At 34.2% G+C, this 19,935-nt stretch overlaps 6 protein-coding genes across 12 annotated transcripts; 2 read left to right on the top strand and 4 right to left on the bottom strand.

Moving 5' to 3' along the window:
* Nucleotides 1-191: 191 nt before the first annotated feature.
* On the bottom strand, nt 192-2,453 carry LOC106405320 (cytochrome b561 and DOMON domain-containing protein At3g07570-like). Its single transcript, XM_013845884.3, has 4 exons — nt 2,222-2,453; nt 1,744-2,152; nt 607-899; nt 192-525 (listed from the first exon to the last, which is right to left on the bottom strand). The coding sequence occupies exons 1-4, from the start codon at nt 2,447-2,449 to the stop codon at nt 295-297; spliced, it is 1,161 nt and encodes a 386-aa protein (XP_013701338.2). The 5' UTR covers nt 2,450-2,453; the 3' UTR covers nt 192-294.
* Nucleotides 2,454-2,871: 418 nt separating this feature from the next.
* LOC111213846 (cytochrome b561 and DOMON domain-containing protein At3g07570-like) lies at nt 2,872-4,226 on the bottom strand. Its single transcript, XM_048744080.1, has 4 exons — nt 4,193-4,226; nt 4,014-4,142; nt 3,218-3,525; nt 2,872-3,126 (listed from the first exon to the last, which is right to left on the bottom strand). Exons 1-4 carry the CDS (start codon nt 4,224-4,226, stop codon nt 2,872-2,874), a joined length of 726 nt encoding a protein of 241 aa, XP_048600037.1.
* Nucleotides 4,227-7,862: 3,636 nt separating this feature from the next.
* LOC106402441 (small nuclear ribonucleoprotein SmD1a) lies at nt 7,863-8,845 on the top strand. The gene is made up of 4 exons (XM_013843178.3): nt 7,863-8,019; nt 8,157-8,233; nt 8,304-8,495; nt 8,582-8,845. Exons 1-4 carry the CDS (start codon nt 8,006-8,008, stop codon nt 8,653-8,655), a joined length of 357 nt encoding a protein of 118 aa, XP_013698632.1. The 5' UTR covers nt 7,863-8,005; the 3' UTR covers nt 8,656-8,845.
* On the bottom strand, nt 8,755-9,707 carry LOC106402440 (heavy metal-associated isoprenylated plant protein 16-like). Of its 2 annotated transcripts, XM_013843177.3 has the most exons (3): nt 9,578-9,707; nt 9,400-9,478; nt 8,755-9,316 (listed from the first exon to the last, which is right to left on the bottom strand). In XM_013843177.3, the coding sequence occupies exons 1-3, from the start codon at nt 9,581-9,583 to the stop codon at nt 8,913-8,915; spliced, it is 489 nt and encodes a 162-aa protein (XP_013698631.2). In that variant the 5' UTR covers nt 9,584-9,707; the 3' UTR covers nt 8,755-8,912. The 2 variants fall into 2 exon arrangements, with proteins under 2 accessions (XP_013698631.2, XP_022575005.2); XM_022719284.2 differs by lacking the exon at nt 9,578-9,707 and having other exon boundaries at nt 9,400-9,532.
* Nucleotides 9,708-10,238: 531 nt separating this feature from the next.
* Nucleotides 10,239-12,662, bottom strand: LOC111216002 (probable glycosyltransferase At3g07620). Its single transcript, XM_022720275.2, has 4 exons — nt 12,309-12,662; nt 11,564-11,763; nt 11,139-11,490; nt 10,239-11,031 (listed from the first exon to the last, which is right to left on the bottom strand). Exons 1-4 carry the CDS (start codon nt 12,477-12,479, stop codon nt 10,372-10,374), a joined length of 1,383 nt encoding a protein of 460 aa, XP_022575996.1. The 5' UTR covers nt 12,480-12,662; the 3' UTR covers nt 10,239-10,371.
* Nucleotides 12,663-17,043: 4,381 nt separating this feature from the next.
* LOC111214008 (zinc finger protein CONSTANS-LIKE 9-like) lies at nt 17,044-19,745 on the top strand. 6 transcript variants are annotated; one of them, XR_007318147.1, is made up of 6 exons: nt 17,049-17,269; nt 17,740-18,277; nt 18,573-18,743; nt 18,820-19,109; nt 19,189-19,436; nt 19,513-19,745. XR_007318147.1 is itself a non-coding variant. In XM_048744855.1 (6 exons), exons 2-5 carry the CDS (start codon nt 17,768-17,770, stop codon nt 19,316-19,318), a joined length of 1,101 nt encoding a protein of 366 aa, XP_048600812.1. In that variant the 5' UTR covers nt 17,049-17,269; nt 17,740-17,767; the 3' UTR covers nt 19,319-19,335; nt 19,513-19,745. The 6 variants fall into 6 exon arrangements, 4 of the variants coding, with proteins under 4 accessions (XP_048600810.1, XP_048600812.1, XP_048600809.1 ...); XM_048744855.1 differs by having other exon boundaries at nt 19,189-19,335; XR_007318146.1 differs by having other exon boundaries at nt 17,063-17,269; nt 17,737-18,277.
* Nucleotides 19,746-19,935: the final 190 nt, after the last annotated feature.

Below are 19,935 nucleotides of genomic sequence, written 5' to 3'. Positions count from 1 at the left end.
TTTGAACAAGGCTAATCTTTAAGGCATGCAAAAGTGATCAGGTTTATTTATTATCAAAAACATTTAGAGTGATAGAAAATGTCTACACTGAAGGTTCATCATTGGTAATATCGTGAAAATACTAATAATTAAAAATAAAATACCAAAACTTAATTCTTGAAATACCAAATACTATAAGTAAAAATGACAAGAAGCGAAAAACATATCATTCAAGTGATCAGTCAATAAATGTTCAATACATCACACTGTCCTATCCAAGATCAATATCGTGGCAAGAAATTTTTAAATAAAAGTTCATTTGTTCATTAGCTTTCTAACTTCTAATCCAGTAGCAGCCAAAGCCAAGACACCAACCGCAGAACCGTAACCAGCGTTCCAAGAAGAGCCAGCTTTAGCCAAATGAATACCATAGAAGATGTTAGAAATAGCGAGTATTATCAAAGCTCTTCCTATGTTGTGATGATACCAGTTCCAATATTTCCTGTATTTCGATTCTTTGTCCGGTCGAGCAAGCAACGCTAGTACCTGTAATGCCGATAAACATGTTGATGTTATTTTTTTCGTTTTGGTAGTTTACTCGAGTTTTGAGCGTGAAAAAAGATGAACCTGGAGACCACCCATGACGAGTATTGTTATCCCAAGGGCTTTGTGCGTGGAAACATTACTAGCGTTGGTTCGGTTTTCAAGAATCAAACCGCAAATGATACCAGTTAAGCCTAGGAGAAAGCCAGTGATCTGGACAGCGATATGAGAATAGAACCAAGTCGGCTCCCATTGCTTCATGTGTCGAGCAACTATGGCGCCAATGATGATTAGTATTCCCCAACCAGTCATGTTCATTAGCCCATGTGTCTTCCTTAGCTTAGAGTGTGGTGAACCCTTAACCACACTTTGCGAACCTTTTAATTCATCAATGGAACCCAAAAAGCATTACTCTATGAAACAAGAACATACCAAATTTTTTAATCTGCCACGATCAGGGACGTCCCCGAGATGTTAGGGGCCTAAAACAATTTAATGAAAGTTTTCGAAAAAAAAATTATTACAAATTCGGGAGACTTTTTCTATGTAAATTTTTTTAAAAAGTTTAGGGGCCCTAAGTTTATGTTTCAATTCGCTGTGCTCAGGACCACCCCTAGCCACAATATCATCTTGCTGCACCATGATTGCTTTTTTGTTACAATTTTTTTGCCACTAGATATTGAAGGATATTTTATGATTTTAAAATGTAAATAAAAGAAGATCTATTATAGTATTAGCATATGATTGTTTGTTGGAACATTGATAATGTATTTTTGTTAATTAGTAGTAATATATATTTTGAAAAATATATGAGAGGCTGTAGTAGTTGGGCAAGAGAGACCAAGGGTATTGAAAATAGAGTGGATGTGATGTAAAAAGAACTCCAACATAATCGTTTCAGAAGAATACTACAAACTTGTACCAGTTCATAATCGTCATCACCACAAATGTGGTTAACTTTTGACGTCAACGATGTGTGTGTTTTATAAAATATTTGATTAAAATTAAAATATGATGTCGTCAGAAAGCAACAATAACAAATAAGCATTTGTTTATACTCGTGGCCACTTACCAGACTGTCTCGTGGAGATGGTGGTGATCATTAACCACTCAAATAATGGATTAATACAATATTTACTTAATTAATTATAGTCAGATAAACTAAACTAAACAAGCTGGATTTTAAAAAAGAGTTAAAAAAGGAAGATGGCTATTGCTTACCTGTATTATAATTGATGGTGGTGGTGGTCATGGCTTGGTGCTCCCTCAACCTAAACCCCGGCGAAGACGGGAAGAATCCGGCAGGTCCCTTAGCGTAAAGAATGCTCTGCCGCGGCAGCTCAGCCGTCAACTTAAAACTCATGTAAAGACGCGACGACACTGACTCGATCTTTAAAGAACCGTTGACGATCACTAAGTCTCCTTGGTCAGGCGTTACTTCTCCCGGAGACTGTCCTCCGAGAAAGTATTGTTTCGCCTGTCCTCCTCCTCCGCTTCCGGGAGGTAACCACCCGACCACGGCACTGGATCCGATCATCTGACCGTTGGTGGAGAATCCGATCCCGATGAAGACGTTGGAGTCTGGAGCCGATAAGATGAAGCTCCATGTGTTCTCTAACGTTCTTGCATACTATTTGATATGTCAAAATTTAATATGATTTTTTTTTAAAGATATTGAGACATGGAGAAGTGGACTTACTCGAAGGATGTAGTTCTGTGGAGTCCATGCTTCGACGCATTGAAGGAGGCTTGAGTTGAAGGTGAGGTCGTTGAGCGGTAGAGTTGAACTGCATGAATCCGTAGTTTGCTGAATGGTGAGAGGTGGACATTGAAGAGCGATTAAGGTGAAGAAGATAAAAGAAACGGAAGAATAAAGGTTCATCTTCATTTTCTCTCGATCTGAAAGATGAAAGTAGTGGAGGATCATGATGATCACGATGACAAAGAATTATATATATGATTTGTGTCGTTTTATGACCGAAGGAAGCAGTTGAGAATTCGAATAGTTTTTAAAAAATCTGTTGTTTTTTTATTGGTAAAGTAAATAACTCTTAAGCAAATAGTAGTATAAGTATGTGTCGTGTGGAAAGCAAGTTTCATTATTTGTCTCCCTCTGGTCGTTGCTTAAAATGTGGGGAAAATTCTCTAGTAGTGATAAAATGTGAACAGCGAAGGCTCATACTTGCTCGGATCGTGAAGAATACGCCAATATAAAACCCACAAATACATTCTTGAGATGGCAAATGTACTAGAAAGTAAAAATGGTCCCAAGAAAAAACACATCATTCCAAGTGTTGAGTCAATCAATGTTCAATAAATACATCACACTCTTTTTATAGATGATAAATATCATGCTGGAAAATCAAAACATTTTGTGTTTTTCAAGAAGTTTCTAACTTCTAATCCAATAGCAGCCAAAGCCAAGACACCAATCGCAGAACCGTAACCGACGTTCCAGGAAGTGCCAGCTTTACCCAGATGAATACCATAGAAGATGTTCGAAATAGTGAGTATTATCATAACTCTTCCTATGTTGTGATGATACCAGTTCCAGTATTTCCTGTATTTGGATTCTTTGTCCGGTCGAGCAAACAAGGCTAGGACCTGTAATGCCGATAAACAAAAACATATTTTATGTTGATTGTATGTTTTTTTTGGTAATTTACTGGAATTTTAAGTGTGAAAGAAGATTAACCTGGAGAAAGCCCATGACGAGTATTGTTATCCCAAGGGCTTTGTGCGTGGAAACATTATTGGCGTTGGTTTGGTTCTCGAGAAACAAACCGCAAATGATGCCAATTGAACCTAGGAGAAAGCCGGTCATCTGGATAGCGATGTGAGAATATAACAAAAGGTAGCCATAAAAGTAGGCGGTGGTTTGCTCCATATGTCGTGCCACTATGGCACCGATGATGATTAGTATTTCCCAGCCAAACATGTTCATTAGCCCATGCATCTTCCTTAGCATAGAGTGTGACGAACCCTTAACCACACTTTGCGAACCTTTTTTAATCCATCAAAGGAACAGAAAATAAAAACATTACTCTTCTGAAGTCTGTCACACTACCATTTGACACCATGGTTTTTGTTTCTCAAAATTTATTTGCCACTATATATTGAAGGATATTTTATGATCTTAAAATATATATATATAAGAATCCTCATTGGGGTTGGTTTCAGAAGAACATTACAAACTTGTACCAGTTCCTAATTCGTCATCATCACAACTGTGGTTAATTATTGACGTCAGGTATGTGTTTTAAGTAAATTATTTGATTAATATGATGTTATGAGAAGGCAGCAATACCAAATTAGCATTTGTTTATAATACTCGTGACCACTTACCAGACTGTCTCATGAAGAGGGCGGTGATCATTAACCAGGCAAATAATGAATACATTAAATATTGCCTCTACTTAGTTAGTCAGATAGCCTAAACTAAACGTAACTAAACAAGTTGGATTTAAAAAAGGGAGATGTTTCTTGCTTACCTGTAACATAATTGATGGTCGTGGTGGTCATAGATTGGTGCTCTCTCAACCTAAACCCCGGCGAAGATGGGAAGAACCCAGCAGGTCCCTTAGCGTAAAGAATGCTCTTTCTGGCATCTCCACCGTCAACTGAAAACTCATGTAAAGACGCGACGACACTGACTCAATCTTTAAAGAACCGTTGACGATCACTAGGTCTCCTTGATCAGGCATCACTTTGCCCGGAGACTTTCCTCCGAGAAAGTATTGTTTCGTATGTCCTTGTCCACCGTTCGGAGGTAGCCACCCAACGACGGCGCTGGATCCGATCATTTGACCGTTGGTGGAGAATCCAATCCCGATGAAGACGCTGGAGTCAGGTGCCGATAAGATGAAGCTCCATGTGTTCTCCACGGTTCTAGCATACTGTATGATATGTCAAATTTTAATATTTCTTTTATCTCAAATGATCCATGTTAAAATGATCCATGTTTTACAAAAAAACAAGTACATATTTTAGATTATCAATACATTTTAAGTAATAATCGTAAATTGTAAATTTTGAAAAACTTAAGTTTGTTGAATTGTGATTGGTTAAAAATTGTGGAAAACAGTTAGTAAAATTGCATTATAATCAAAATTATAATTTTTTTAATATGTATACAAACTTTAAACATAAATGTTTCGAAATGGAGGAAGTCTAATATTTAAAGAAAAAAAATTAATATGATCTTTGAAAAATATATTGGGAAATGGAGAGAAGTGGACTTACTCGGAGGATGTAGTTCTCGGGAGTCCAAGCTTCGACGCATTGAAGGAGGCTGGAGTTGAAGGTGAGGTCGTTGAGTGGTAGAGTTGAGCTGCAGGTTTCCGTAGCTTTCTGAATGGTGAGAGGTGGACATTGAAGAGCGATCAAGGTGAATAAGATGAAGGAAACTGAAGAATAAAGATTCATCTTCATTTTCTCTCCCTGGATGTGAAAGATGAAAGTAGTGTAGGATCATGATGATGAAGACGACAGTGAATTATATATAGGATGCGTACGTAGATTTATGAGAGATAGTGTCTCTGTTGGTAATTTTATTTAAAAGAAAATCAGATTCTATCTTTTATTTCCGTTGGTAGAGTAAAAAGAAAATGACACATATATATATTACTATCTTAACAGTTGCATTATACAACGAATAAATGAGTCGTGCTAAATACAAATTAAATCTGATTATAACTCAAACAAACTATCTAACTTTTTAGAATGTGTTTAAATCTATATTGGCCATTAGCAAACCATTTTACCGTAGGATAAGTAACTCTTTTTTTTTACATTTAAGAAACTCGTTAAAAATAGTGTCTTGGGAAGCAAGTTTCATTATCTCTTTCCCTTCGTTGGTTAAAATGTAGGAAATAACTGAAATGTACTAGTTACCTTTACACAATTTTTTATCATTTTAAGACGAAAATGATAAATATTTCTTCATATATCTTTCCTGCTTTTTAGTTTGCTATGAATCGTATCTTTTTCATTATTTATCTCGGACTAACTTTGCATGTATCAACTCGTAACTGATTGTGTCTGCTACATGACGTTAATTGATTATGTGTTGGTTCACAAGTGTTGTAATTCCACAAATTTTCTCCATAATTAGGCACACACACATATGTTACTTGAAAAATTAATATAAAGTAAATATCACTCGAAACAATTACAATGTATCACTAACAAAAACAAACGAATTACAATGTACAGAAAAGGCTGCTTCCACAACAATGCAATGACCAAGTAAATGTGTTTTTTTTTTCACCATAAATCGACAATACATGAATCAAACCACATGAAGATTAATATGAAGACATAGGAAATTAAAGGATCAAATGAATCAATGTAATTTGAGAGCTGTAAGGCTTATGCCAAAGAAAAGAAGAGACGGTGAGAGGCCGTAGGCGGATGAAGGAGAAGGTTCCGACGGTGGTGTCTGAGATACCTCAGACGTCCCTGGTCCTGGAGACATGGTTGGTCCAACAGGTCCTTTTCCTACGAAGAGACAAAAAATTCATCAACTTATCTTCCGCCTAACTAATGATGTAAATTATTGAGATGATTATGTGATTGATTATTTTATTCCCATGATCAATATTAGCCGTAAAATAATTGACTCAATCACGTATCTAGTCAAAATAATTGCATAGCGGAGAATTATTCATTTAATTGTATATGCATTGAAGTGTGACTCTAGGCATGTTACAAGCACAAAAATAAATGATTCGGAAAAAAGTAGACAGAGGAATCCCAAGTTGTGAGAATCAGAAGACAGTGAAGTTTAGTTGTGCTCTAATTAACTTAAAAATTAATTAATGTGTACTGTTAGTGAGTCTTACTCTAGTTAGCACCAATCTGTGACAGACCAGGTTCACTCACGTAGGGTTCACACGATTTGGATTAAGGTTTGCCACATGGTGTGTACTATAGTTCCACAAGATCGTACAAATTTGCACTACTTCCTAATCGAATAATGAATTAATTCAAGTTTGAATTTAAGTCTTTAACTAAAGATGTTTAAAAAAGAAGAAGATAGATTCTTGCTTACTTGTAACATAATTGATAGTCGTGGTGGTCACGAACTGGCGCTTCCGATCATCCGGCCGTTGGTCTAGAATCCATGTATAGGCACTGAAACTCCATATGCTTTCGGAAGTGAAGTTGGTAAACGTCAATATATATAATATTTTATTTGAAAAATGACAAATTCAAAAACGATGCTGTTAAGAATGTATCCATGGATAGGTATCGAGGGGTAGACACAGTGCTGGGTATACATGCAATGACATAAAGCTGGAAAGCACGTGGAGTTCCAGATACATGCAAAATTTAAGATAAAATTTTGAGCGTTATTTCATTGCATGTATATATTTAAGATTTTCGTAAATGGATATATATACACGTATTTAACGTGCTAAATAGTAGTATAAATTTTCAAAATTATAATTCACATTTGTATGACTAAAAATAAAAAAAATCAATTGAAAAGTAAAACCTCCAAATAAAAACATAACATGATTGACATGAGACTAAAGGCCTGACTGGTTCAAACACAGCGGTTGCGGTTGCGGTTGCGGTTGCAGGAGTTTGCGGATGCGGGTGGTTGCGGTTTCTAACGGTTTTAAAAGATTTGTACGATTGGTTATGCGGTTAGAAATTGGTGCGTTTGCGGGATATTTATGACTGATTAATTACCAAATACAGCAGCGGTTAAATAATAAGTTAACAAGATTTACATTTTATATAATTATAAAAAATATCAAAAATCATAATATTATAATAAATATAAAAATTATATTTAGAAAGTTATAGTTTTAAATTTTTAATATTATAGAAATTTTTTTAAAAAATTTTTATAATATTAATCAAAATATGATAGATATTTTAGTATTTTTAAAATTCCAATTTAAAATTTTTATTGAATATTTTTATTTTTGTATTTATATGGTTTTAAAAAAAAAAAGAAAAAAAAATTATCCTCCCGCAACTGCAAACGCTAGCTGGAACTAGCTTTTGATTTTAAGAGGTTCGGAGCGATTTGAAGCGATTTGTAGCGGTTTGTATGATTGTTTCGAAACGCTGTCAACCGGTAGCAACCGCAAAAGCTGCGTTTGCGGGTGGTAGCGGGGAAACCAGTCAGCCCTAACAGTGCGTCCAACAACACGTTCAAAATCGTTAGCTAGTGTATGCCCAAATCTCTTTCAAATTCTATTTGAATTTTACAAAATTTGAAATGGATATTTAATTGGCTGGTTAGCTTCCGGTCAGCGCCGGAATATTAATCGGCTGAGCCTGTTAAATACCCAGAAGTATGGGCCGAATAATACTTGTTGCGGCCCAAATATGCTTTTTAAAAAGTGTTAGTATAATTGAGCTGATGGATCAAGTCGGATCCGTAACCGCCGCTAAGAGGTATCCATTTCGAGGTGCCTCCGCCAAAAGGTTTTAGGGTTCCACAGCTTCTCCCTCACTCCCAAAGATGAAGCTCGTCAGGTACTTTTTCAATTTTTCCGTATTGATTCCCTGTTGTTTATTCAATCTATCTAGCTCAGGTTACGGATCTCGTTCCAATTTTCAGTTCCTGAACTGATCTGTGTTCAATCGTTTTGTTTTCGATTTGGATCGATTAGGTTTTTGATGAAGTTGAACAACGAAACTGTATCAATCGAGCTGAAGAACGGGACCGTAGTCCATGGAACCATCACTGGTAAGATCTTGAGAATATACAAATTAGATTCACTCGCTAGAAGTTAAAGTTATGGTTGATTTTGTTATAGGTGTTGATGTGAGCATGAACACTCACTTGAAGACGGTTAAGATGACTCTCAAGGGGAAGAACCCAGTGACAATGGACCATCTGAGCTTGAGGGGTAACAACATCCGCTACTACATTCTTCCTGATAGCTTGAACCTCGAGACTTTGCTTGTTGAAGACACTCCTCGTCTTAAACCCAAGAAGCCTGTTGCTGGTATATATAATAATGATTGATCACTTCTTTTGTATAACCGTAAGACTCCGTTTTTTAATCAACTCTTTGTTTCTTTTTGTCTGTAGGGAAGCCTGTTGGACGAGGCCGTGGACGTGGTGGTCGTGGCCGTGGTGGTGCTGGTCGGGGCAGAGGTCGTTAAAGGTGAGTGAGTGGTAGGAAGAAGAACCCTTTTGGTGTCTCGGTTATGCAAAGGAAACATCTGATTAAGAGATTGATTGCTTGTAAGGAAGTTACTATGGATAAGGAGATTAAGCTTTTCAATGTTATAAGAGCATGTACAAGTAAAGTCTTTTCATTCATTTGAAAAAAAATCTGACTATTAAAATGCATTAAACATGTTGAAACACTTTAGTATAGAAGAAAAAAAAAGAACTGTTATCTCTTCCGATAGTCTTCTCATAGGATCGTGCAATTAGGCTCGTGGTTATAGACTGGTTCCCCGATATAGTCCCTAGCATTGTACCCGTAGGGATTACATGGGTGATGATAGGATGATGGCATACCGTATCCATAAGGCCATGGTTGTTGATGGCATGGCTCTTGTTTCTCTTCTTCAGGCTTTTTCTCGTCTGGTTTTTTCTCCTCGGGCTTTGCCTCATCTGGTTTCTTCTCTTCGGGTTTCTTTTCTTCGGGTTTCTTGTCTTCTTCGGGCTTGGGTGGTTCGACTTTGTTTACGCTTACGAGCTCTGCACAGGCTACCTTCCTCCTCAGTGTGTTGGTTAGACCGATCATATCGACTTCAACACCGGTTACCTCGATCTGGTTCCTGTGATCTCCCTTTATTTCCACAGCCGACACACCTATAAGACATTACATTTAACTCTTTAGATTCAACAAGAATTATGAGGATCGGTTTCTCTAATGGTTTTTGGTTCGTTGTTACCTTTAAACTTAACTGCAGTTTTCATTGCTTTTGCTCGGGCTTTGTCATCAGTCATGGTAACTCTTATCAAGATCTTTTGCTGCACACAGTCGGAAAACATCTTAACATCACAAGAGAATACTCTTTTAAACATACACAAGAGTATGTATCCAAGACATTACTTATTATGAGTACATACCTTCATGTTCTTGTTATCTTCTTAGCGACCGGTATGGATGATTAAAGATGATTTGCTTGAGAACTCTCTTTGAATGTTTTGATAGTTTTTTTTTGTCTCGGAGATTTTTTGGTCTTCTTTAGATCACAAGTTTGAGGAAATATAAATAAAGGAATGAGTTTATAGTTTTCAATTGTTTCATGAGTCATTGTCACGTACCAACGGAATCGTATAGTCTGAATTTCGTATGCATAATATCATTCCGTGTTTTCTTGATTCTTAGTTGTCGATCGGTACACGCTTATTGTCAACTCTAAAAATTTTAAAGACCAAAACCTTTGGTTATTTGATTTGGTCAAAAATTAGATTAAATAATGATACAAAAGTAATATTTGTTTAATATACCGTTGTCTTACAGTTTATATATTTATGACACGAGAATTAGTCAATATATGTATAATGATAATTAATAAGTTTGTTGAACAAATAATCGAGCTGTGATGTAACAATTATGTAACCATGGTGTCCAAGTCTTCCATGTCTTGGTCTCCTCTAGACTACATGTTTCCCTCTATGTTCCAACTAATCTGTCATCCATTTTGTATTTAATCAAATACTATATGCTTAACTTGACATGTGCATGCTCATAGTCATGTTCGTTTTTCTAGTCTTAATGAAGCAATTAGGTTTAAACTTATGCTATAATTAGCATTTTTCAACTTCTGGAGGTTGGTGGCGTATGATTACAAATTAACAATCGATTGGGGTTTGGAAAATTGTCACAAATGAGTGCTATAATCAGATTAAACATTTAATCATAACAATTTAACATTTAATCTTCTTAACCAAATAGAATGTATAATCATATTAAACACATCATATCTCTTTGGAGGATCATTAACCAATATATGCCTCTGCACTTGCTTCACTCCCTCGTATAGCTTCTTGTACCGATCCTCCGGTATATCCATCAATATCCTTTTTAGTTCCGGTATTTCCTTAACCGATACCGATACCGAAAATTTCTCCCAATTCAAAACATCACTAAACGGTAAAACATAATTTTCCGAGATAAGAACGGGTACACATCCACTATATATCGCCTCCGGTACTCTCGGACTAGCCACCTCGTGGCCGCTAGGACAAATACAAAACCGGCTTTTCCTCATCATCTCTTTGTAATCTAATTCGCCCGGTAGGTCCTCGTAAACCAGAATGTCTTTGTCCTTTTCTTTCCAGTGGTTTAGAAGAACCGGACGAATTTTTCCATGTGATTGTCCAGCAAAGAAAGCCAGTGTTGTACGAGACATCGGGTCTAAACCGCCGGTTAAGTTGTTGATTTCTCCGGTTTGTAAATTGATTTCAGGAAATGGAGCATCTTTCTCCGGATTGAAATATTCTGATATATTGGCGTTACATAATACTCTTATGGAATTGAAAAATAGCTTCTTTACGTACCATGTTGCCCTATGTCCCTGTAATAATATAATTGAATGTAAGCTTATTACACTAAGGAACGACTTTGATTGTGACCAAAATATTTTTAACCAGACACTAACAAATAAACACAAGAACAACTTACCCAGTCATGGCAAGACAACATGAAGTGATCAAAACCATCGCTTGTGTTCCAATACGGATATTTCTCGGAAATAATCTGAACATAGTCGACGATGACACGTTCCAAGACAGCCTTGTCTCGAACAACGGGATCGAAGAGGTGGTGAAGAATCATGACAACACTAAAAGGTAAGAAGTAGACATGAGCCTTGTCTGGATCTCGGGTCCGATATGTAAGAACATCGTTTTCCATAAAGTTTAGCAACAATCCTTCCATGGAGTATATGTCTTTACAAAGACCATAGTGAAAAATTGGTGGATCTCCTTCTTCATAAACGTATATCTTAAACATCTTCTCCATAAGAAGATAGCTTCTGCCACAATGAAAGATGTTAATATAGGTAACTTCTGTGACAAACATAAACGCATAGGGATACAATTTTTTACCGATGAAATGCATAAGGGTTCCGATAAATCTCGCCATGAGGAACATAGTCTTCATCTCTTAGAGGAGATGATGTTGTAGAATTAGGATTTAGTTGGGCTTCTCTGATCAACGCCCTCGCGGTTGCTAATTCCGCTTCTACTTTCTTGTCTCTTTTCCAGGATAAAGAACCTGGATTTGATCCGTTCCTCTTCCTTTTTTCCTTCAATATACAAAAGCAAAACATAATTATTTATATTCACTATATGTTACTCACATTAGACACTGATTATTTGCATGTGCATGCATCTACTTTAACGTGGTGTTTTTGGTAAAGGAAGTTACCGCATTTGCTACTTCAAACATAAAATGGTTAGTTAGACAAGTAAAAATCAGGATTGGATCTGAAGTTGAGACTATAAACGTTTTATGGTTAATCTTAATAAAAAGAAATTTCGACAACTAGGCTACTTTACACGAATTATGTATAATATATAGTTCTATAAAATTTTGGAGTACAAATTAAGCTAATGTTTCATTAGTTTATATCTAGAACCATCCCTGGTCGAGAGAGTTTTTTCCGTTTCCATTTGCTTTTGTATTTATATGATGTAGTAGTAGTTTTTCCAAATTCATAGCTCTATGTTAAAAATTTATAGACAAAATCTCTTTGTCTATAGAAACATAACACAAACAATTAAACCGAAGTTTTAAACATTTATTACAATCAGAATGTGGATGAAAAGGAATAAAGATGGACATATATACCGTGATGAAGGCGGAGGAAAAGGAAGAGGTCCATAGTGAAGAAGATGATGTTGAGAAATAAAGATGGTGAGATGTATTTGGATCCTTTGCAATGAAAATGGCAAATACAACAGCGAAAGTGGCAAATGCCAAGAGAAAGGCGTTCAAGTATTTTGGAAGGTAATCTCTCATCCCTAACTTCCACTTTCTTTTTCTTATTCCACTATTATGCTTCGTATTGGTGTGTTTGCGAGTGAGAGAGTGAAAGATGATGCTGAAACTAAGGAGATCTCGATCGAGTGAGCTAAATAAAGAGAATCATTTGTACACCACTTAACACATAACTGCTCCACATTGTCGATTTACGAATAATTAACAATACTAGATTTTTTAACTAAGATATTATATGTATTTCTCAATTCTAAAAAAATATAATGTATAATACTGTATTACATTATTTAAAGAATATAAAATAAGACTATATAACATAAATATATTTTTTAAATTTTCTTTGTGGAAATCATTATGTTGTTTGATTGTTGTACTTGATTCACATATTTGCATAGTTATTTGTGATAGATGAATAACTATATTTTTATTATCAGTAAATAATATATATTTATTATATAATATAAGAAAAATAAAATTATATTCTTTTAAAACAAACTTGTCTGATGTAGGGACTCGGTTATAGACATATCATATTCAAATGAGACATTTTACAGTTATCAATCTTCTTAACAGTCAAGAAACAAATCTGAATATCAAAACAATATCTCATACGATCTCTTTGTGGAATAACTGTTCTGAAGAAATTGAATTTAGGCATCAAAAAGGACTGAAAATGGATGTGCATATGTGTTATCTAAGTCAGTTTTACAAAGTACTACTATTCATAGTTCATATATCATTTAAGTCCATCCTTTCTTAAACATCTTGAAATAACAGATGCTAATTAATAATACACTTTTGGCTGGCAAAAAAAAATTAAATTTGTCTAATTATCGTTTAAATATTTTATTAATATTGTCTAAGAAGCTTTCAATTGATATCATAGTTTAATTTTTATTAGTTTTTTTTGTTAATTTTAGGATTTTTTGTATTTAAGATTTTTTTCCATATTAAGCTTATATTTCTTTCACATATATATATATATATATATATATATATATATATATATATATGTCATAAAAATTACCATCAAATCAGTTTTACTTTTTTATTATTTTATTTTTAATGAAAATACACTTTTAAATAATTTAATTTAAAATAAAATTATATATTAATTTGTTGTATTCTAACAATTTGATTGATTTAATTAATTTGCTTTGGTGGATAACTTAAAAAGTTTTCATATGAATCGGGGAAAGCAAGCTTATGTTGTTATATTATATTTATTTGTGTATATAGAATCTTGTGTATATAGAATCGGGGAAAGCAAGCTTATGTAAACTTACTTTTACAAAAGTCTTAACTTTGTCACGAAAACAAAAATCTATGATTTTTCATATTTGTCAATGTTCTCACACTTTCAAAGAATATATTAGCTTAGTCACTTTCTTATTTTTTTTACAAAACAAAATATCGAAGTCTTGAAAGTTGAATCCATATTATTGTAAATGTACATAAGAGTTTGTGATTACATATTTAGTGATTCTTGTATATGTGTTCAAGAAAGTTTCAATGGCTTAGCGGTATATGCTCTATATTTATGTCATACTAACCCGGGTTCGATCCTGTCCTTTGCATTTTTTTTCATTTTTTACGAAAAAATAAATGAGATGACGTGGCAACTTCGGGCTCTCTGATTGGATGATTATATATGCTGATGTGGACACTCTAAGAGAGGTTTATATCTCCCTTTTAGTATAGTATAGATGTCAAATACATACTCCTTGTTTTTTGGTCCACCATATAAATTACTTCTCACTTTTTTTTTCTTTTTTTTCAGTCTCTTTTTCTCCCGATTAATTTGGTTCGAATTTGTTTTTAAGATTTTGGATTATAGAATGGGGGTTTTTTCAAAATTCAAAATATCAATTAAACATTTTTTTTATAAAGGAACCAAAAGTAGGATGAATTCATAAACTTAAGTCGATATATCAAGTAGGGAAATATTTCATCTGAGTCTAGACTATAGGATTTGACATAATTAATTTTTTTTTACTTTGAGTCAGTATGAATATATTACATAATAATATCAAAATTATTTATCTTAGAAAATGTAAATGCACCTTTTTATTAATTTTCTCCTAAATAAAACTAAAACTTGAATTAGTGTTATCATTTCTATAAACCCATAAGCTCTAGTTTTTATACAAAATAATATATTACATAAATTATGAATTGTAAAAATAGTACATACAAAAATTTATATATGTCATCCATTTTTTTAATTTAATTTTAGTCTAATCAAACTACGAATAAAAATTGGTATCTAAATTATTTATATGATACTTGATTTGATTACTTGATAATGTAAAAATTCCACCAGGAAAAAAAAATACAAGTCCACCAGTATTATGGGACGCTAGATTTATAGTCAGTTCGGTCCATTAACGTAATTAGAAAAACCTTACAATAATATGACCCATTACTGCCAAGACCTGGCTCTTTATTGTAGCTTTTTGTTAAAACTCTTTTGCTCAGCCGTTCAAACAAAAAAAAAAGACTCTTTTGCTCAGCTGAGTCAAAATCCATGTCTCTTAGGATCTTTCTATGAGAAATAGTTCCATTTCCTTTTTTTTGTGCGGTTCTTTTCTACCAAATATTGAAACCTCAAAGATTTGAAAGAGCTTTTTGGGATTCTGGTATAAAAGGTTAGGTTAGGTCAACTCATGAGATAATCTCCTTATGTCACACAGCTAATGATGTCCTCCTACGAATAGGATATTTAATACTCCATACATTTTTTAATATGAGTCGTTTTAGAGAAATTTTTATGTTTCAAATTATATGACGTTTTCGATTTTTTATATAAAATTTATTAAAAGTTAATGTTATATTACTATACCTTCTATTTTATTATTGGTTGATTTGTGGTTAAGTAAATAATTAATGATGTTTTTGTTTAAAAAATGTAAAAAATTATTGATTTTCTTAATTTGTATGCACAATTCTAAAATAATTTATATTAACAAAACGGAGAGAGTAGTATTATTGATGTTTTAAGTCGTGATTGGTGGGAGAGGCATATAGTAAAGAAATAACAAAAAGTTGGTGTTAAGTTCATAGAAAGGCACTAGTGAAGAATTAATAAGATAATTAATGTTATCTTAAGAAAAATAAGTGAAGTGTCATCAGCTGCCTCTAATATAAGCCGGTGGTTTTATATTCGAGGAATAAGAATACGATGTTTTTGTACGAGACTTCGGAAGTTCGGATCGTCCTAGAATCTTATCTAACTAACATTCCAGCATCATATTCAACTTGTTATTTTTGCCCAATCTCTCAGTGCGTCTTATCTTTACCTTTTTTCTCTCCTTTTTGCTTCCATTATCGTCGATTTTGTATTTTCAAGTTGTATTAACAAATATACAGTTATGGGTCATGCTTAGTAATATAAGCTAACTTTACATCCGTTTTGACTAAACACTAACCGTAAAGTTTAACCAAGTTTTACTCAGCTTTATTTCTTATAATGCTTACCGAGCAAAAATGAATAGAATAAGAAAGGAAAGATATTGAGCATTTGAAACATAAAGTTAGGTATATTTTAGAGTGTGATTTAGAATTTAGGACACTTCTGTAACAATTGTTTTCTAATTTAATTTTTTAAAAAGTTGCAGAGAAATTCATCAACTTAAAAAATCATTCAACCATTTTTGATTGTCTGTTCACGTTTTGGTTCTTTTTTTTTTCTTTTAATCCTTCAAACTTTTTTATGCGAGTCAAATGGGATCATCGACTATGGATTTCGGCAATAAGTAAAACTCTTTTATCTTAATTTATTCATATATTCGATTATTCGTAAAAGAAATGGGTTTAGTGAACCGGTGAACAATAGAATAAAGAAGAAAAGGACAAAAGAGATCGATCTATCATCATCGCAGAAGCGAATATTTGTTACATTGGTGAATAAAATCTACTACTATTTATATTTAAGTATTGTGCACAGTTACATGACAATAATTAATTAATTATCTATATGGTCTCGTCGTTATACATACGTATCTAATTTGGCAGATATTTGTTAGTTTCCCCCTTTCTTTCCCGTCAAGAAAATATCTTTCGTTTTTTTTCGAACCAAAAGATATTTTATACTACTACGCCGACCGAAAAAGATATTTTAGTTTTTGTAAGGTCAAAGCAAAGGAGAGAGATATCATTCATTATTGCGACTTTCTGATTAAAAAGGCAAAACAATAGTACTACTACTAGTTTGTCCAAAAAAAAAAGTACTACTAGTAGTATATCTGAAACTTTTAAAGAAGCATTCTGATTCGTCGAAACGCATCGAAAAAGCGAACGCTTGAGAATCCATTATGGTTCAGAAGCGCCACTTGGTGAATTCCAAGTCGCGAGTCACGAGTGCATTGTTTTCAGTACGCGCAGTCTTATGACAGAACATAAACTCCTTTTTCTACTATTATCCCTTCCTTTAATAATATCTGTCCGGACCATAAAGAGTTTCTTGCTTTCACTATAAATACGACAGGGACCCACCATACCTTACACAAACCTTTTATTGTACTTTTTAAACTAAAGAAATTAATTATAATTAAAATTAGGCACTTTTTGATAATAATCAGATTATGTCACAAGCAAGCAGCCTACATGTCACACACCCACCCGTTGTCTATCCCTTCATTTTTCTTTCCTTGCGTTTTTTTCTTTTGTTTCCAAACAGAGAGAGAGAGAGAAGCTGAAGAAGAAATATTGTGGAATAATCGGCTCTGTGTTCTAAGGATTTCTGTCTGTTTGTCTCGAAACTTTATTGGTTCAGCCTGAGAAGATAGTTCAGACGATCTTTCTTATAAACTGTGAGTTGTTTTCCTCTTCTCTCTGTCTTTTTAGTTCTACGAATTAAAGATCCTTCTTCTTTTAGTGAAGGGTCTTCTCTATGAAGGGGTGGATCTTCCATTTTTTCATGTTTTCTTTTTGATTATTGAGTTTTAAGCTTGTTAGGATGAGGATGATTATGATAATTGTGATCACTGTAGAAAAAAATCTTGCAATTATTGAATTTTGAACTATGTCAAACAAAAGTACTGTAGATTTTCTGATCTGGGGTTTGAAGCTAAAGTTGATGTTATATTTACTTGTTTATTATTTTCTTTTGTTGGTTATAATCTCTGATTTGTGTACTGATTTGTTATAGTAAATCTCATTAAATAGGTTTATTTTCGTTTTTATGCTTCTCCTTTTGTTATGAAGTTTCCACCTGTGTATAGAAATCACAACCTGTATGCAGATATGTTTTAATATATATATTTGACTTTTTTTACAGCAGAAGTTGGATTTGGTCAGAGTAATAGAAGATGGGTTACATGTGTGACTTCTGTGGTGAACAAAGATCAATGGTGTACTGTCGATCCGATGCTGCGTGTCTCTGCCTCTCCTGTGACCGGAGTATTCATTCAGCTAATGCATTGTCCAAACGACATTCTAGGACACTTGTCTGCGAGAGATGCAATGCACAGCCTGCTACAGTTAGGTGTGTTGAAGAAAGGGTTTCACTCTGTCAAAACTGTGACTGGTCAGGCCACAACAACAACAACAACAATTCTAATTCTTTGTCGAGTCATCACAAGAGACAAAGCATAAGTTGCTATTCTGGTTGCCCTTCAAGCTCGGAGCTCGCCTCTCTCTGGTCTTTTTGTTCAGACTTATCTGGATCCGTTTGTGAACAAGAAATGGGTATGATGAATATAGACGATGATGGTCAGACCAACCAAAACTGTAATGAGGCTAAGAAAGATGTCATCGTTGGCTCCTCTTCAAGGCTTGAAACCAGTTATGCAGCACATGCAAACTCATCATTTGCTAAGGTAATATTCCATCCGTTTCAAATTAAGTATCATTATAGAATAAAATTTCCTTGAAAAATAAATGTAATTTTATCAATTCAATCAGTTCTTTTCCATGAATTTATCTTTTTCTCTAATTAAATTAAAATAAAAAACTATAAATGCTCGTTTAGATAGTCAAATCAGAACAAAATTGAATATATAACCTTATTTTTAATTTCTGTGAAAAAAAAAACTAAAACAACATTTGTGTGGCATCCATGGTTTTATCATCTTGTTACTAAATTCGAGTTTATTGTGTGTTTATGGTTTGAAGGATATTGGAGTGTGTGAAGATGACTTTTATGATAACTTGGGTATGGATGAAGTTGACTTGGCACTTGAGAACTATGAAGAGCTCTTCGGTACTGCCTTTAACTCCTCAGGACATCTCTTTGGACAATGTGGAATCGATAGTCTTTTCCAGAAACATCAAGCAGCTCCTGAGGTATATATCTTTTTTGCATTTTCTTTTTGCATCTTTATGTGATTCTAATGATGATTTTGTTTTAATTTTAATCCAGGGAGGGAACTCAGTGCAACCAGCTGAGAGCAATGATTCATTCATGAGTTCTAAAACCGAGCCAATAATTTGCTACACATCGAAGCCAGCACATTCCAACATATCTTTCTCTGGAGTCACCGGAGAAAGTTGTGCTGGAGATTTTCAAGAATGTGGTGCATCATCTTCCATGCAGCTCTTGGGGGATCCACCATGGTATCCTCAAACATCACAGGATAATAATGCTTTCTCACATTCAGTTACTCGTAATAACGCGGTTATGCGTTACAAGGAAAAGAAGAAGGCTCGCAAGTAAGTGCACCGTACTCTCTATTGCAAAATCCAATGCATGCCACAATGAGACACTGTTGATTTTTTTTATTTGCTATAGGTTTGATAAGACAGTGAGGTATGCTTCTCGGAAAGCAAGAGCTGATGTGAGAAGGCGTGTAAAGGGGAGATTTATCAAAGCTGGTGAAGCTTATGACTATGACCCACTCACTCCAACCAGAAGCTACTGAATGATTCTCTATGAAAGGTAAACCTTTAGTAGATACTAGGGAAAAGGTTATGTGACTTATGGAGAGAGTTCTGAAGTCAGAATCTTGCAAACTGTGAAAAACAAGACTATTTACTCTGGTATGATAAGACACTAAACTGATGGTTTAAGCAATCATTCTTTATTGGGATTCAGTCAGTTTTTTTTTGGCCTCAGAAGCTTCATTCTTGTTCAGAGGGATCATTCCTTGCTGCTACAGGCATTACACAGATCAGAGTTCCATGAGTTTTGTTCTTGGCAGGGAGATTTAGGGTAAATAAATAAACAATATGATTGTATACGCCTTTCTTTTCCATTTGTATGTATGCTGCTCATAAATGCTTTTCTGTTTTGCTCTCGGCAGCATTCTTGTAAATTAAAGACATTATCTAGAATCTTTCAGACAGTTATTGAACAGTTTGCCTCAAGAAGACAAAGTTTGTTACCACGTTAAGTCCTCTCTAACTAATTGACTTGATCAAGCTTAACGTTGCTTAGCGTCCAACTCTTTATTGAATTGATTGTAACTTTGAAGTCTCCCCTTGGTAGCTTTGAAGATAACTTTTACATTCGAATTTTCTTGAAACCCATTATTAACAT

Source organism: Brassica napus, chromosome C1 (assembly GCF_020379485.1).
Source record: "Brassica napus cultivar Da-Ae chromosome C1, Da-Ae, whole genome shotgun sequence".
NCBI lineage: Eukaryota > Viridiplantae > Streptophyta > Magnoliopsida > Brassicales > Brassicaceae > Brassica > Brassica napus.
This window is presented reverse-complemented; position numbering and strand designations above follow the sequence as displayed.